The sequence below is a fragment of the Ceratosolen solmsi genome, unplaced genomic scaffold (assembly GCF_000503995.2).
Source record: "Ceratosolen solmsi marchali unplaced genomic scaffold, CerSol_1.0 scaffold35, whole genome shotgun sequence".
In the NCBI taxonomy this organism is placed as follows: domain Eukaryota; kingdom Metazoa; phylum Arthropoda; class Insecta; order Hymenoptera; family Agaonidae; genus Ceratosolen; species Ceratosolen solmsi.
The window spans coordinates 7,082,926-7,100,967 of record NW_011948423.1 but is presented as its reverse complement, the minus strand read 5'-3'; the positions used below and the strand labels follow the sequence as shown (position 1 = coordinate 7,100,967).

The following is an 18,042-nucleotide window of genomic DNA, read 5'->3' as shown; positions in this document are numbered from 1 at the left end:
GAGCAATTTAACAATATTAATTAAAATGACACGGTTTATAAACTAAGTTGTATTTTATTTTATAATAAACTTTTTAACAAATCGTAGATTTGTCACTTTATTATAAAAGTTATTCGCTTATGTTCATAATAATACGTATATCACTATAGTACATACGATTATTTTAAAACTGTAACAGATTCTTTTTTCGCTTTCCTACTCTTTGAATCCTTTCCTTTCGAAATTCGCATTTTCTCAAATTCTTCTTTAAAATCTTCGTGTTCATCTCTGTAAAGTCCGTATAATCGTACAATTTCAAATAAATCGTGAGTTTGTTTAAGCCTCGGATAATAATCGACAATCTCGGATCTTTTCGATATAGGTTTTTCTTCAAAAAGTTTTACAACCTTCATTGATTTCTTATCCGTTGTTCTGGCTACTTCTCCAAATATTTTATTACTTAAATATTTCATGCGTTTCGCATAACGGCTATTAATATTTATAAGTTGCACATACTTGCTCATTTTTAAATTTTAATACAATTTTGAGGTTAAGGTACTGTAAAGCACAAGTGAAATTCTCAAAAAATAGCTCCACGATATCTTTTATTGTCGATTTGTAAAGAAGATTAGAAACTTCGTGCACAATAAACGTTATGATATAACTGTATTATACATAATAATAATTTACTATAAATATCGTATTTATCAATTATATTATGATTTAATAAATATTGGTTATATTGTGTGACTTATGCATATAAAATCATGAAAATGTTGTATGGTTAAGTATTAGTAGTACTTTACGTTTATTATTAATACAAAAGTGCACAACAAGATTTCGAAAGTATTTACCTAAAGTGTTTTAATATAAAAATTAAAAATAAACAAACATATTTTAATGTCAAACTTTAATTTAAAAGTATTTTAAGAAAAGCTGTATTATTCCCGAGAACGATCTAATGTTCTTTTAAGCGACGGTCGACCGAGACAAATTGCCATTGCAATGATAATTGCATATTTTTTTTCTTATGCGATAAAGATTTTGTCACTTTATTTAATTAATCTACTGTCCTAAAGCAAGACTTTTTTTCTTTTATCATGTGATTTGAAATGTAGGAAGAGAAAATAATATATATAATTCAATCTTTAAATTGCCATTTTTCGTAAGGAAATACAGACTTTTCAATGCATTATGTATAGTTTTTAATTTTTTCGATAAAACAAATTTTATTTAAAAACGATAATTTAAATATTCACATAAAATTGCAAAAACTTATTTCAAACGAAATGTCTAATATATCAGAATATATCGAGCGACCTTTATGTAATGATTATAGATGTTTATTTCAACAATATAATTATAGTTAAAATTAAGTTAAAATTACATTGTCTTGTAAGAAAGGTAATAATTATTTCGTATTTTATATTTTTATTAAATTTTTCCAACAAAAATACATTTGCAAATGTAATGAATTACATAGTAGACTTATACAGCTTTTAACAAATCAGTTTATTAAAAATATGTAGTCAGAATTTTGAAAAATTTAAATGTCAAATAGAATTTAAAGTTAACTATGTGCTTATAATAAATTTAATGCTTTAATTTAAATTTAAAATAATATTGATAGATAAGATTTGTTGAAGCAACTAAGTTGCTCGATCAAATTAAATCATCATCATGACGAAAATAGCTGATGTATAATTATTTTTTAATCGTAAAATATTAATTTAATTTAAATTTAAATTTAAAATTTTATTATATACGATATAAAGATATCAAAATTCTCCTAAAAAAAAAAAAAAAAGAAAAAAAATTATCTTGCTAATTAATGATTAAATTTATTCTTATTGTCGTCCAATTAAATATAGACAATAATATCATTTTCATACAGATGATATTTGAAAATTTATAAACCATAAATAAATACATCGGTGGAATATCAAATCAAGTATATAACAGAATTAAACACGTAATTTCTAGAGCTTTCTATCAGTCACAGTGCACATTTACAAAGATTCTATGCGTGGAATCCACTACCTTTGAACTTGACAACACATAATAAAAAAATCAGATGTTTGTAAAAGTATCCTCATACTTTGTCTATTTAACTATTGGATATTGGTCATATGAGTCGAAGAGCCTGATGTTTCTGAACTTATTAAATTCAATAAGCTCAACTAGATTACAAGTAATCATAAGATTCAATTGAGCAGAAAGCATAGGATAGAGCACATATTATAATAATGTAAAGCGTAGACAACTATTTTACTTATTTTGCTTACCAGTTAATATATAAGCATCGAGTTAAAATAGAATGATAAAAATTTAATTTTATAATTATCTTTGAATGCCACCAGATGATATTGATTGGTACGATAATTTTAATAATTTTATAAATTGAAAATAGGATTTTCAGTGCTTCTAAACTATATATAAATACATTATATAATAGCACACTATAAACTATTTATAAGTAAACGTAAAAACTTTGTACGTTTGTATGTTGATGATGTATTATTTGGCTTTCGTGATGTTGTTGTGATATGTATTTTCAAAATTAGTGAGCAAATAAAGTGAGCGCTAGGATAATCGGCAAATAGCGATTATCCATATTGCGATAAGAAATGTCCGTAGGAACTAGGGAAGAAATTCTATCGTTAAGCTGATCTTTCGGCGCTCCATCGGCAGATGGGAAAAGCTTTTATTATCCGCTAGCTTGCCCAATTCTTTAGTTCATTCAATCAGTTTTCACCCTATCAGACATTGTTATGCTTATAATACTGTATCAATTGGCTTGTTTTTTGTTTTCTTGTTTTCTTTTTTCTTTTTCTCTCTCTCTCTCTCTCTCTCTCTCTCTCTCTCTCTCTCTCTCTCTTTCTTTCTTTTTTTCTTCTTCATTGTAGTGTCGACACACGCGCGCGCATATAAATGGCACGCGACATATTGCGATCTCGTCATTTACCCATAGGATTATGCAAATGTATAACTAAATGCAAAAAGGTAAGAAATAAAAAGGTAATCTGGTAATTAAAACAATAAACGATTTAGTAATAAAACCATCCAACATAGATATAATTATTGTTAGATCTAGTTAAATAAGTTCGTTCGATCATTAAAAGGGGGAAACTTGTTATTAGTATTGAAAGGTAAACTTAAAATGGTATTGTGTAAGATGTGTGTAATTAATTTTTAATATTCGAGCTTCTTGATTTCACGAAAATTACGCATTAAAAACGACAACAGTTATGAATTAACTCGACGACGATTAAGATGCACATTGTCGATTCACTGGTCGGTTCATTAAATTCGTCGTACATATAACGCAACGATCACTTATTCGTAATAAGTACACTTGAATATGCGCGATAAAATCGTCACTTGCGGTGGACGAGGCGTAGTTCATTTTGGTCACAGCCCTTACGCAAGAACGACAAATATCCTCTCTCGTATCCCACTTGGGCATTCGCCTTGATGGTGAGATCACTCGTCGATGCTCCTCTTGTGATAGCATTGTTTATGCAGGACGAGGATGGGCGAGTGGATGGGGCCGTTGGATTATCCGTTGGAGCTATTTAGGCGGGCAGAGCCGCGCAGCCATTCGACGGTGGCTGCTTCGATTTCTTCTTCAGCCCGATTTGCTCGGCTTCTAATAAAGTGTCCGGCAGTTTCGTGCCAAGGGTCTCGGGGAAGGTAAGCGACAGGATGCCCGCCGTGAGGCTCATGCTACCGAACAGTAGCAACGGCAGTCCCTCGTAGATGTATCTCGCCTGTTAAAACACGAGGACACTTTGCCTAAGATCGATGAACTATATTTTGAAGCCATTAACTTTTGATTTTTAATCTTTGGTCGGTCTCAGCCGACTAGACATTTTATACTTGAATCGGCGACGTTAATTGTTATATTAAATTAATAAATGATTGTAATTATCGAAGGCCACGCATGTATAGTTAGAATATTCACGAGGATAAGTTAGCTGTTATTCGAATTATCGATGGTGTTATTAAAATAACAAGTACTTACGCGATAAGGATTTCAGATAATATTTACATAAAACAGTTTATTAATGAATTATTAATGAAGCGAATGAGAATTTTATAGTTTTTTTTTTTTTTTTTTTTTTTTTTTTTTTTTTTCAACTTTACTTATTGATTATTTTTGAGCGATTATTGAGGGAGAATTTTGTCTTCCACTAATGATATATAAAATCGTAATGAATGCAAACTTCTTAGCTCTAATAAATCTAACTAGCGGGCTGAATAATTGCCATTGCATGGGAATAATGTTAAGATTAATATAAAAATTGTATACTGTGTACCAGCAGAGGTGTTTGAGGTGCTAAAATCGAGCCAATGCGTCCTGTCATGCTGCAGATGCCGAGCAACGAATGCCTGAGTGTCGTTGGGAAAAATTCCGTCGTGTATACGTACGAAGTGGAAAATGCCATTGTTATGCAGCCTTTGCCGCAGACGTAAAGTACAAGAGCAATATTTGCCCATATTCCTGTTAAAGTCAATATAAAATTGAGATTATCTTGATTATGGAGATGAAGTCGCGTGGCGTCGTGAAACAATTGCATTACATACACGACAATTGGCGCGATCAACCGATACTCAATTTTTTGCAATATCAAAATACTTTCATTGACATTCATATAATAGTTAAGGCTCCGTTTACTTTAACTTTAATAACTCGAAGTTTCGATAACTATTGGCATATGTTTAGAAAATTAAAAAATTTCATTCACTTTTAAATTTACTTCGATCCAATATAATATCTCACTTTTTAACAATAAATCTTAATATTGAAAAAAAATAAATAAATAAAAAAAAATTCTCATTTTGTTTATGTATTTATTGTTCGTCAATTAATAATGTTAGCGTTCCTTTTTATTTATGATGGAGATATTTCATGATTAATACATTACATTCCCAAATCGAGAAGTCACACGGGAAATTGTATGGCTTTAATTATGACGACTACCTTGAGATAAGAAACCAAAATGGAAAACTATTTTTTTTTATAAGTCTTATTGATTTAAAATGGACGCTGCGAGGAAACGAACCATATTCCAATTTGGGTATAAATTGAATAGCCAGGCAGAATATGCCGCTGAGGATGAACGAGCTGCAGAGGGTAGCTTTGCGACCGATAGTGTTGAGCAGAGGGAAGACCAGGATGTTGCCGGGTATCTCGATAGCGGTTACGAGGATGAAGTTGATGTATTTGTTGCCAGCGAATTCCGTGGAGTTTAGCGAAAGTCCATAGTAAACAAATGTGTTGGTTAACCAGCAAAAAGAGCAGATTAGTAGGCGCGTAAGTATTTTAGGACTTTTTCGAATCTGAGTGATACGTCGCTCGTCCTTAATATCGTGCTCCTCCTCTTCCTTCTACAAATAGTTTAGAGAACATTTAATTAGAGAAGAATTGTGAAAATTGCATCTGTCTTCGTCATCGCCGTACATTTAATTTACAAGTTATTCAAATCTTCGCTACTTCCTTGAAATAGAGATTATTAAAATGTGAGAGGGTCGAGCCTATTTAAATATATGAAGCACATTAATTGCCGCGATTATTAACTTGATTTCTTTCTTTCTTTTTAAATTAATTTTCTAAATTAATTTAATAAAGATATAATTTCATGCATAAATAAATATATATATATATATATATATATATATATATATATCAAAATAAATCTTTTAAAGCATTGATTATCGGTTAATTTTTTCACATTACTAATAGTATGTATAATGTAATAACCACGAGGTACGCGAATTATTATGCAAGAATTCTATTTATTATTAATGAAATACGATAGTAAGCAACTTTTTTCTCTCTTAACTTCATGAAACACTTACATAAATTCTACGGAAAATTTGCATATACCTCAAAATGCATGTATTATTTTGATCATGAAACGATGTACTAATGAAATGTTAACTAATTTACATCGTTTATAATAAATTGAACTTTAAAGGCTCAAAGATCACGCAGTGCGTAATAGTTTTTAGTATACGTAATACACATTAGTATGCTTCATAAATATCTACTCTATATTCATCGAAATTGCTCTTGCAACCAACGAACGGTTAAGCCGTACAATCGCATATAATGATGTAAAATTTACCTCACTGGGCTTTTCATTATTTACATTCTTAAGTTCCAAGAACGTTTCCTCCGTGACGCTGAGCTTATTCACACGAGCCATCTTACGATAGACTTTTTCAGCCATGTCACGTCTGTCATTAGCCAAAAGCCATCTAATAAAGCATATTTTTAGCTCGCATATTTTGTGTAAAATTTAACAAAAGTGAAAAGAAAAGAAAAATATATAAATATATATATATATATATATATATATATAGAGAGAGAGAGAGAGAGAGAGAAAATAGACAAACCAAGAAGAAGAAAAAAATTGAACCAAACACGCTCTGAAACGCTTGAGTGAAATTTAATAAGCGAAAGCGCATATTAACATTTGGCATTCTTGAAGCTTGTAATTTCAAATTTCAAAAACACTGTGCATCCACACAAAAGTGGAAATAAATGCAAACAGACAAAAATTATAACACGAACTTTAAGTCATAAGTATATAATAAAAAGTATATAATAAAAATATACCTGACGGATTCAGGTAGTATGAATATAAGTAGTATAACAAGCAATCCAGGCCCATAAATAATCCTCATAAGGATTCTCCAATTTTTCACCCACATGGCTGCCAGACCGAGCCACATTTCTCCAACCGCGTAAATGCACGATATCACTGTACTGCCCAGAATTCTTTTTTTTACGCCAGTCATCTCCATAGCTGTTTTAAAGTAAATAGAGCACTATGAGGCAATACATCGTTACAATTATTACAATTATCAAATTATTACATAATGGCGTAAGGGGAAGGTATTTGTTGTTAATCAATCGTATTGTTTGTTGGGTGTTTGTAATATTCGGCTTATTGCAATGATTAATGACCGCGATTGCTAAGTAAGGGGCCCATTGTCCGAGGTCCTAGAGCATTGTTGCTTTATGGATATGAGCTTTACCGTAAATGAAGCCGGAGCTGTAAATTCCGGCGGCAAAGCAGGCATCGATGAATTCAAATGCGATAAACATCCAGTAATTGACGGAGAAGGAGTGTATGAGGCCGCTAAGGCCCGCAAGGAAGGTAATAGATGTCAGTACCGTCCTTCTGCCATACCTGAGAAACAATTGAGCATTAGACCCGCGCGCCCGTCTTTACCACTCTACGTTATTACGACCTCGATTTATTGTTGAAAATACGTGCTTACTTATCGGATAATGTTGAGGCGAATGTCAGTCCGACGAGTTGGCCAACGTTGTTTATGGTCCCGACGAGCGTGAGCTTCCAACGATTGGCGTCGCACGTTATTCCCCACTAAAATTAACGATTTGCAGTAATGATATCTTAATAAGAAAAGCCATGCGCTTCCCATCGGCTTAAATGATAATGTTTCATGTAGCATTGGCGTTCTTTCTTCCTGTTTATTTTTATTTTTATAGGCGATCGTTGGAATTAGCGTAATAATAATACAACGTAATATTGGCTATCGATGCCAATAGTATTGCATTATAAAATATTGGCCAATTAGTGTGAGTTCGTTGTTATTGCTTATGTTAGAGGTCGATTTGCATAGGAAAATATTCGTCCGAAAGCTTCAACTCGCGGGAGGAATCAATAAAATTTTCTAAATACTCCGGGACGAAGTTCCATTAGGGCACAAGTGTGGCACAAGCGGGCCGAGATGGCTTTGAAGCTCTCTTACCTCGTTGTGAATAGTGACTTCCTCGGGATCGTAGACCCATGCTTCGCACGGTCGCGTCTCGTTCTTATCGAAGAAATTCGGATCCGAACAATCGCCGCCTGATTGCGAACTTCGCGGAGCGAAGCGCATGCAGTTTTTGTCGGACAGCGAATTGTTCAGCCATGGCTGCTGACCCGCGATCGACGTGCTGTTCGCGTTTTCACATTCTGGGACGAGGCACCTGCGCACACAAACACAAACACACGCACGCGCGCGCACATTGAATACCTTACGTAAATAATTATATTCTTACTTTCGTCATTCGTATCAATAATGTCTCTTTTTTAACATAATTTTTTTAATTTTTTCTAATATTCAATTCGCGCGTGATTGAGCAGAGATGGATGGATAGTCGATATGTTATGCGAGTACTATTAGATTTTCAGAGTCTTCAGCATCACATTACCAGCGAATGAACGAGATAAAAGATAAAACTTAAAAAAAAAAACAATAAAAAATTACGAAGGATAATTAATAGTTTTACGTTGCGTTTTGATTAAAATTTTTTATTTCGTTATTTCTCTTTCTCTTCTTGGTGTTTATTTTTTTTTTTTAATGTCCAAGTGATATACAATCGTGAGCTGGAAAAGTTATTATTGTATTACAGAATGATTATTGAATCTTTTATCTCCTAACTGAAATGAAATGTAATTTTAGACGATTAATAAATATCCTATTGGAGCACGATAATATATTCATAAAATAAATTAGGGTATTTCATACGGGCACAAAAGTTTCAAAGTTATAAGGCCGTATGTATGCGCTATTAAAAAGGAAAAAAAATTACATACATACATACATACATACACGCGCGCGCGCGCGCGCGCACGCACGCACGCACGCACACACACACACACACACACACACATATATATATGTACAAATTACCGACAGTTCGACAGTTGCGCTCATGACATTGATCTTGGATAGAATAAATCAAATAAATTATTCATACGTATAGATAAATATTTATATAGGATGAAAAAAAAAGACATAGATGATACAATAGGAATGCGCGTTACAAACCAAAGCTATTAACTAAATACCAGTGAATTTTACCAAGCAAAGATAAAAATTATCATTTAGCGTTAAACGATAAAGTAAATATGAAGAAATATCGTAGTTGTAGAGCATAACTCTTTGCGTTGATATTCTCGTATTCTTTGATTAGCAATATACACACGATTAGATCGTTGCTGCTGTTGTTGCTGTTGTTGTTGCCGTTGTTGTTGCCGTTGTCGTTATTGTTGTTGTTCTTGTTTTTTTTTGTTTTTTGTTTTGTTTTTCTTTTAACGAATGATAGTGATAAGATGAAACATTGCACTATTGATAAAGAGCACGTAATCTTGCGAGTCCAATGAGCCTGTTAATAATAACGTATAAAGTGTCGTTTATAAAATGAAAAAAGAAAGCTAATGGCTCGTAGCGAGCGACTGAGCGACGATTTTCCAATATATTTGTGCCTTGTGTAACGAAATGAATTAAAACATACGTTTGCGCGGGCGAACAATCATACACCGCGACGCGACGCCTAAATCGTAACGTCAACAATGAAAGTAGCTCCGCTAACAACAACAAAAACAACAACAACTAGCGCTACTACGACGACGACGACGACGACGACGACGACGACGAAGGAAGAGAACAAGAGGACATAGCCCGGCAAGAAATTTGAAAACAATATTCCGACAATAAATCTTCATGTTATTCGGGCTTAGAGGAAGTAAAAGTAAAGTTGAGCACAGTGATGCCGCGACTACCTGTATTTGACTTCGCCAGCGGTGAATACGTAGTCGAGGGTAAAGCCGGCGGAGAGGATGAGCGGTAAAGTGATGAGCCCGTAAATCGTCAGCTGGTACTTGCCGAAGGCCTCGATGTCGTGCATGTCTACGGCTCTTCCTTCTCCACCCTCGGGCTCGCTACGCCCTGGAACGTAGAACGGCGTTACGCGGGGGCGACTGGACGCAGACTGACCGCGCGGCCATTGCGAGTAGGCGACTCTGGCATCGATCAGCTGTGGAGGAGGCTGAGTGAGGCGAGGCCGTCAGCTGACGGAGCCCAGCCCAGCTTTAATAGGCCGGGAATTACGACAAGGCGCCTCTCTCTCTCTCTCTCTCTCTCTCTCTCTCTGTCTCTCTGTCTCTCTCCCTCGACTTCCCGTCCCTTCTTCCCGCCGTCCCTAACGAGGCGTGGCGAAATCGCGCCTCGGCTTTGTTTACCACTCGTCGGGATCTCGTTTCCAGCTGCCGTAGCTGCTCGATTGGCGCGGACTGTCGCGACGACGATGGCGCTTAAGCTCTGCCGTACCTTCGGCTCTTACGGCTCTTCGCCACTTCCTTGCCACTTTGGCTACTCGCCGTTTCAAAAGCAAAAAGCGATAATCGCTAATTTAATACCCAGCTCAACTGGCACTTTCTAAGCGTGGGATTCTTATGCTTGTTTGCTTGCTTTTAAGCAAATCTTATTAGAAATCCCTGCGTCTTCTTATAATCTCGATGCTAAGGGATGCTGCGCTATATGCTACATTTTATTATTTTTTTCATTTTTTCTTTCTTTTTTGTTTTAACAAAATACGCGTTAGAGTTTGTGACTTTAGAGTTACGTACTGCTGATCGACTGATTAAGAAAAAAACAAAAAAAAAACTGATTAATAATTAAATAACATCAAAGACATTCGTATGCGAGACAAATTACTTCAACTACTGCAAACTCGTCAAGTCTTTTTTTTTCACTTTCCGCGAATACGCTCGTCTGTAGTCGTAGAGCTTTGAACCCAATATGAAAATAAAAATGAAATAAGAAACGCAAACATATGAAGAATATCAAATTATTCTGTTAAAGTGCGCGTTACGGTAATTGAACCATATGCATATGTTTGTCACACATTATGAGATTAGGAGACTTTTTTAAATAATTCAAAGTTGGTTAATTAAGGTGTATTGTTTATTTTAAAAATGAAATGTTATTCTTTATTTTTTTTAAGAAATACCTAAATCATACATTGCGGACAAAAAAAAACAACTATATTGTATTGGATTTATTTTGAAAGTTTAACGGTAGTCTATATATTTATAATTTTTGTTAAATTTCGATAAATCCATATCGATGTACGATTTTGTAATAAAACGTACGTTTATCAAAGTTTATTCCGTCCTAAATTTATTACCAATTTGTAAATTTGTATTATTAGATTTTATTTAGAAAATTTTTAAACATTTCTATCATTTATATAGAACTTATATATAAAAAAAAAAATAGATTCTACATTATTGTATATATGCTTTACTATTAGTCCACATAGCTAAACGGATGTGCTTTACTAAAAATTTTCATACACTACACAACTATATTGATGCTTTTTCCCAGATTTTACCGATATTTATTGGTAAAACATTTATTTTTAATGTATATAGATAGTCATTTCACTACGTCACTCATTTAAAATCCAGTGATTAAATATTGGTTTTTAATAGAAGAATCTTATTATCAATATTGCGGTAAAGTACTCGTATCAGTAAATAAATCTTTGTTTTTATTATATGTTATATATATATATATATATATATATACAGTATCATAAGTAATTCGTAATAATAATTAAACTGAATAGAGATATTGTCATGAAATTTATAACAAGGTAGAATAAATATCGTATTATTATTTATAAGATTAGGTATATTTTAACGTCAATACAGCAATAATAAATTCAACCACTTTAATACAATGATTATATTAATTTTTTGTGTAAATTTTAAAAATTAATTTCACAAATATTTATATTTTACGTTGTTACAGAGAAACGTAGCCTTGAATAAGTAATCGATTTTAATATCAACTATATATATTAGAAATATAAATTGCGTGCCCACATTATAGGCAAAATATTGGTAAAACTATCACGTAATTAATAATTGTTTGCACAGGAGTGTAAAAAGGATAATTTATAATGCAATAATGATTTTTATGCAACTTCTATATTGCATAAGTTCACAAAACCTTATGCATTGTTGTAATAATATTCTAATACAGTTCATCTTTAAATATTCATGCATAAATTTCTTTGAATTAAACTATTCGTTCTAATCGATAAATTAATTTAATAAACAGTAGAGTTGTATTCATAGGGTGTAAGTATAGCTCATATCGTGCTCCGTTCAATACAATTTTTCAATTAAATTCTACATTTAGTTAAAGTAATAAAAAAAAAAAAAAAAAAAAAAAAAATAAATAAATAAAAGAAAAGAAAAATTCCATAAGGGTTCTAATGGGGTACAAGAAAATTTCAATCAATATTCCTTTTATCATTGTGTACGAATCGTTTATGCATGCCGACATGACTCTTACGAATTAAACAAAATTCATGAGATTATTAAAAAGGCAGAATTAATGAAATTACATGAAAAATAAATTGATGACGTCACGTATAAGGGAGAAAATAAGCTTATTTATAAGTCATATCGCATCTTGGGGCTGAAAAAATCAGGCCATTGACATTATGATATGCGTGCGCTTTACGCTCCTTAATTATGAAAAATTCCGATTTGACACGCAATAATCTTATTCATTCTTGAATTAATTATCTTTTTATTTAATTAATTATGAACTTTATAACTTATATTTACCTTATCCTGATAATTGTTAATTGTTGGATCAGCATGGTATGTTAAGAAAATGATAAACTATTATCGAATATTGGATACTACCTTAAATAATTAAATACATCCGCATAATTTCACATATTACATTTGATTATGATAAACAAAAAAATAAATAAACAACAACAAAAAAACTAACAAAAAAACTAGCTAGAAGTTAAATCCAATGATTAATTATTAATACAACATAAAAATAGAAAGTCAATAAGCCAGTGGCACTTTTATGTAAGAAATTCATTGTATTTTTATTTTACGTTAATACGTTAATATATTGATGAAATATACAAGAAAATGACTGATTACAACCAATACTTTAGATTATCATAAATAAACATTTATTAATTTAACACACGATCCTCTAAATATGGATTCGTCTTTTCTTTTCTTTTTTTTTTTTAATATTATTACACCTATTTCCGCTCATATATATATATATATATATATATATTTTTTTTTTTTTTAAATTATTATTATCATTATTACTGCTGTTATTACTGCTATTGTTATTATAAAACTATGTAGCACAGAATAATATTTCACATTAGATCGTTGTTAAATAAGAAGAGCGTTTAAACGAAAAGATAATGATATTTAAAACGAACATTATACAATTTATGAATTTACACGAGCCCATTAGCATAATCACTGTGCTGCGTGGTTATATTTTAATTTACGGAATCTCGTAATTTCTGCGCTTTACTACCGCTAGAGATACGTTCTTCAGGATTTTGTGCTTTGATTACCTAATATGCCCTAGATCAATTGATAAAAAAATGTCGAGTTAACAATACGCTAGTGCGCATGTGTTATCAGTGCGGTAATTCAAATGAAGGTGGGAATCGGCTCGGACTAACCGAGAGGACAAAAAAAGGCTCTAAGGGGACTTTTTAACGGAATATCATTGCCGCTAGGTCGAGCCGACGACTCTATAAGGACTCTCGGCACTAAGACCGCAGCTTCCTCTTCCAGCTATAAGCCAGCGTATCCTCGCCACCCGCTGTCAAGCAAGTGACGAATGAGAGAGGGGGGGTGACGGGGGGGGGGGGGGGTTACGAACTTACGGAGCTTCCCTCGGCAACAACCTCCCCGATCCAAAAAGGATAATCAGCTTTAGAAGCACACGCGCACTAAATCGGCAGGAGCGCGGCCACTCTCGGGGATCCCGGAAATCCGAATGTGGAAACGTGGGGAATTCTCGCGCTCCTCTCGAGTACTCGGCCTCGACAAGTGACGCACCGATAGTAACGCGCCGCCGTTTTTATCCGTGATAACGCAATTATCCTCGCAGCGACGGCCCACGTATGCGTGGCACGAAAAACGAAAGAAACGAGTCAACGGCTCTGCTCGACGATGAGACTCGCTCGGGAGTAATTTCGTGGTCCATGAGCGAGGGATGGATGGCAATTGCAAGCGCCACTCCCACGACTTCCGTACTCTTCCTGGGTACGTGCGATGAAAGGAAATTGCGCTCGGCCAGGGCTAAATTGGTATTTAAATTCAAGGACCGTCGTAGGACGAACCACGTCTACTCGACTCGTTCATTGCATTTCAATTTATCACATCGCGGTAAAACGCGTCTCAAATGCTTGGGAATCTCTTGGACGATTTATTTTAAATATTTGCCGACCAAGGCAATTGTATATCGACGAGTGAAGCTTGAAGCTAAATAAAGTACGGCTTTAGGCTTTGTAATTATTGGAATGGAGCAGCACTCGTTATATGTCAAGGCGCGTTACTCCGCGTCTCTCGTCTTCTCTCAAATAGATATAATATTTTTTTTACCTTTGGTGACTTGTAAGATAAAAACAAAAACAAAACAAAAAAACACGATAAACGTAAAGGATTATCGATCGATTAGTAACTATGAGTTTTTATTAAATAGATGGTTGTTTTATTCGATAATAATGCATAAACTTTCAATAGGTGGATACTCACTGGAGTAATGTTTTTTGTAATTATTTACCCCCCCCCCCATCCTCCACACTCCCCGTCACATTTGATGGATCATTATACACAATGTCAATACTATTTAATGTTCAATAACACGCTATGCATCTATAAATATATTAACATCCAATTAAAATCGTATATCCAGATAAAAATATTATATATTTTTATATTTCATCCTCTTAATTATTTCAGAATATAATTTTTTCAGAATACATTTTATCATTGTGTATTATCAAAATTAGCCTTACATTTTATAATTTACAAGATAAATACTTAGAAAATTAACGCCATTAATTAAGAAGTAAGCCCAAATGATTATTCAAATCAAATATAATAACTCGAAAATATCTGGAATTATTTTATTTGTTTTGTTTGTTTTGTTTGTCGTTTAATGATTTTCATTACATAAATATTAATAATGATCAAATTGATATATATATATATATATATATATATATATACCTTCCTTATAGATGTGTCATAATAATTTTTCTAATACTAATAATCTATTGTTTGCATAATTTAATTCCAAAATTAAACGTCAAATATTAGCATAACTTAATTTCCATATATTCTTGAATAACTAAATTTTCTTATCGATACTTTATGTACACACTGATATCCTATAATTATTACCTACGACATGCACACAATATTCATCTGTCAATTTATTTCTCTCAATTTATTACAATAATATGGAATATGTAAAAGCAGTTATTCTTCGTTAAATGTCACATTATTACGGGAACACACGATGAATCCGCAACCAATACGAATAACTCAAGTACTTGTAGTAAGCGCTTACACTAATCTCAAGCTCTACAAAAAGAAAAAAAAAGTACCAGTAACCAGTAACATGTAACCAGTAATAAACCTGGTTATAGCTATTTATGCATCCCACTAACGCATCTTTATAATAATGAAAAGACGTAATCAGTCGCATGCATATTGTATATTGCGGTAATCCCCTCACCCATTGTTTTGTCAACGCAACGCGCTTAGGCAAATTACTACCACAGGTGTGACAGATGAAAACGAAGTATTGGAAGTTGTCAACTGTTTGTCTCGCGACATTAAGCTTTGCACCAACAATTTAATTAATAAATGATAATTAGTATTTCCACTAGAGTTATTTCCTCGAGCCTCTGCACAAAGAATGTCAAACTATATTTTTTTTCAACTCGTCGAGTAAATTTCTTCTATAATTCTATACAAGTGGCTCATCGTACTTCTATCTCCGCTGAGTGTTTTCTTCAATATATATTATCATTGTGATTACGATTGGCCAATCGTAATATACTTAATGCCGCCCTTGGATTATTACGCCGGGAATGTTAGTCCGGCGATCGGCAAACAATATATTTTTTCGATTCAACATTAGATAAAACTAAATTCTGATTGGTGGATACGTTTAGATGAGGATTTAAAATTTTTTTTTTTATAAATATAAATAATCATGTCTAATTCAGGTCATGATGAAGTTGTACATCGTCTTTTATAACAAAAGATGTGCAAGAATATGTATAGATTTTTTATTTATTATATACGTTTTTCAAGTGTTGAATATTCCAAGTATCGTAATAATCATAATATTAGGATAATTCAGAAATAACCAGAGAAAATTAACTTTTTTCATTACTCATTTATTTAAAAATTTAGTACACGATGTTGAGATGAGAAAACTAATAAAAAAAAAAATCTAAATGCACAGAATATTTTACAATTAATACAATAATTAATATTCGATACTTTCAACTTCAAGTATACATAGAGAAAAAAGCTCGCAAATTACTTAATTCATTTCTTTCCCCAAATGTAGTTAGTAATTTTAAGATATTTCATTCCAATTAACTAACACAATAGTCATAAATAAAAAATTTTGCATTGTATTTTTATCGTTGTATAAATATTTATTACCATTTATCGAAACATTATCATTGTGCGGTTAATGAAAGCTTAGCGACACATTTTCAAAATTCCATATACATATAATATTGATTTTATTAAAATATTTATAATATTGCTAGAAAATACATCAAACTTAAAAAATTAAAAATATAATTAAGAATATAAAAGAACAAGTAGAAACTATAATTTTAGAATTAATGTTCTGTATGAAAGTAAAATTTATTAAACACTTTTATATATTCTTACTCACTTTGTATTGCCGAAACCACATACTTTACTAATTTATATTGATAATATCCATGATACAACGAATAAATCTGGAAAGAACTAGCTCGTTCTACGGTATAAATAATTAGAAAATTTGTCAGAATATATAAAATTATATACATACTGTACTTTATACTATACTGTATTTATAAATCTTTATCTTAAAGATATTCCTATCTTTTTCCCCGTTTATTTCATGTTTCCTATAAAAGATTGAGAAACAGACTAATACGCGAAAATAGCTGTAGATTTATCGAATCGCTCATATCGTATATTTTATTTGTTTCTTTCGAAAATTCATTCAAGATTACTTTGAGTTACATGAACAATGTGAAACTCGGATAACTGTGAATTTGAAGTTACGCTTTTTATCAAATAAAAACCGGTTAGTTAATAGTATACTTTAGTAACAGAGATAAAATGTATCGAAAAAAATTTTGTTTCCACTTGTTAAATCAAAATATCCATACTTTTTCGGTTATTTATTAAGATCTTTTAATCTTAATGTATGAACATTTTGCAAATTTTTTTGTTACAAAATTTACGTGGAGTAAATTCAATATTATGCGTGAATAATAAAATTGATGTATCGAAGTAACGGAATTCGATTTCAATGATTCTAACATAAGAAGCAAATAATTAATAAAACATAAATTTTTAATATTTGTCTTATGGATTTTAATAAGATTTTTATGCAATTTTTGTTCTAAAGTTTTTTTTTTTTTTTTTTAAATTTTTTTTTTTTTTTTTTTTTTTTTTTATCTATGTAATGCTATAATGAAGAATTGTTTTTGAAAAATTGTAAATGAGTAAATAAATTTTATTTTAATATTGATTTTGATACTTATTTGTCTGCAAGAGAATATCTACAAATAATAGAAATTTAATAAAATGTTGTAAATACAAATTTTATTTATAATTTCTATTGTTGGTAAATAATTAATTGTGCATAAAGACAGGAAAATATTAAAATCATTGGTAATAGCAAGCGAATAAAATTAATTTAATATTACGTACAATTTGTTAAAAGTCATGCTCCACATTGTCGTACATACACTGAAAATTTATATAAAATGAGAATCCAACTTGTTTTAAAATAATTATTCTTTTATAATACACCATCTATATTATTTGTTGAAATGAAATTATTATATTTAGAAAAATAAAATCTAAATTTAACGTTAGCTACTGCAATATAAAAAGCCATAGTATATTCTTTAATGTATAATGATATTTTAATGTACAATCATGAACACGTAAAATAAGAAAGGCATCTGATAGCTTCTAATGAATCTTTAATAGCATAAGTAATTGTTTATAGTTATTATGTTAATGGATAGTTCACTTGAAAACATGAAAAGCGTAAGAAGTTTAAGAAAGCAAAGAGTACAAGCGAAAACTTCAAAGATCATAGTAACTGTTCTGACTTTAAAATTAATTGCCAATTATCATATTT

The 18,042-nt window shown here is 31.7% G+C and overlaps 2 protein-coding genes across 2 annotated transcripts; both read right to left on the bottom strand.

Annotated features, from left to right (window-relative positions):
- Positions 1-112: 112 nt before the first annotated feature.
- mRpS33 (mitochondrial ribosomal protein S33) lies at positions 113-567 on the bottom strand. The gene has a single exon (XM_011499665.1). The coding sequence runs from the start codon at positions 501-503 to the stop codon at positions 159-161; it is 345 nt and encodes a 114-aa protein (XP_011497967.1). The 5' UTR covers positions 504-567; the 3' UTR covers positions 113-158.
- A 2,917-nt stretch (positions 568-3,484) lies between these two features.
- On the bottom strand, positions 3,485-9,851 carry LOC105362266 (organic cation transporter protein). Its single transcript, XM_011499664.1, has 9 exons — positions 9,567-9,851; positions 7,768-7,987; positions 7,273-7,379; positions 7,027-7,181; positions 6,605-6,794; positions 6,111-6,243; positions 5,046-5,370; positions 4,299-4,513; positions 3,485-3,749 (listed from the first exon to the last, which is right to left on the bottom strand). Exons 1-9 carry the CDS (start codon positions 9,689-9,691, stop codon positions 3,555-3,557), a joined length of 1,665 nt encoding a protein of 554 aa, XP_011497966.1. The 5' UTR covers positions 9,692-9,851; the 3' UTR covers positions 3,485-3,554.
- Between the last annotated feature and the right edge of the window lie 8,191 nt (positions 9,852-18,042).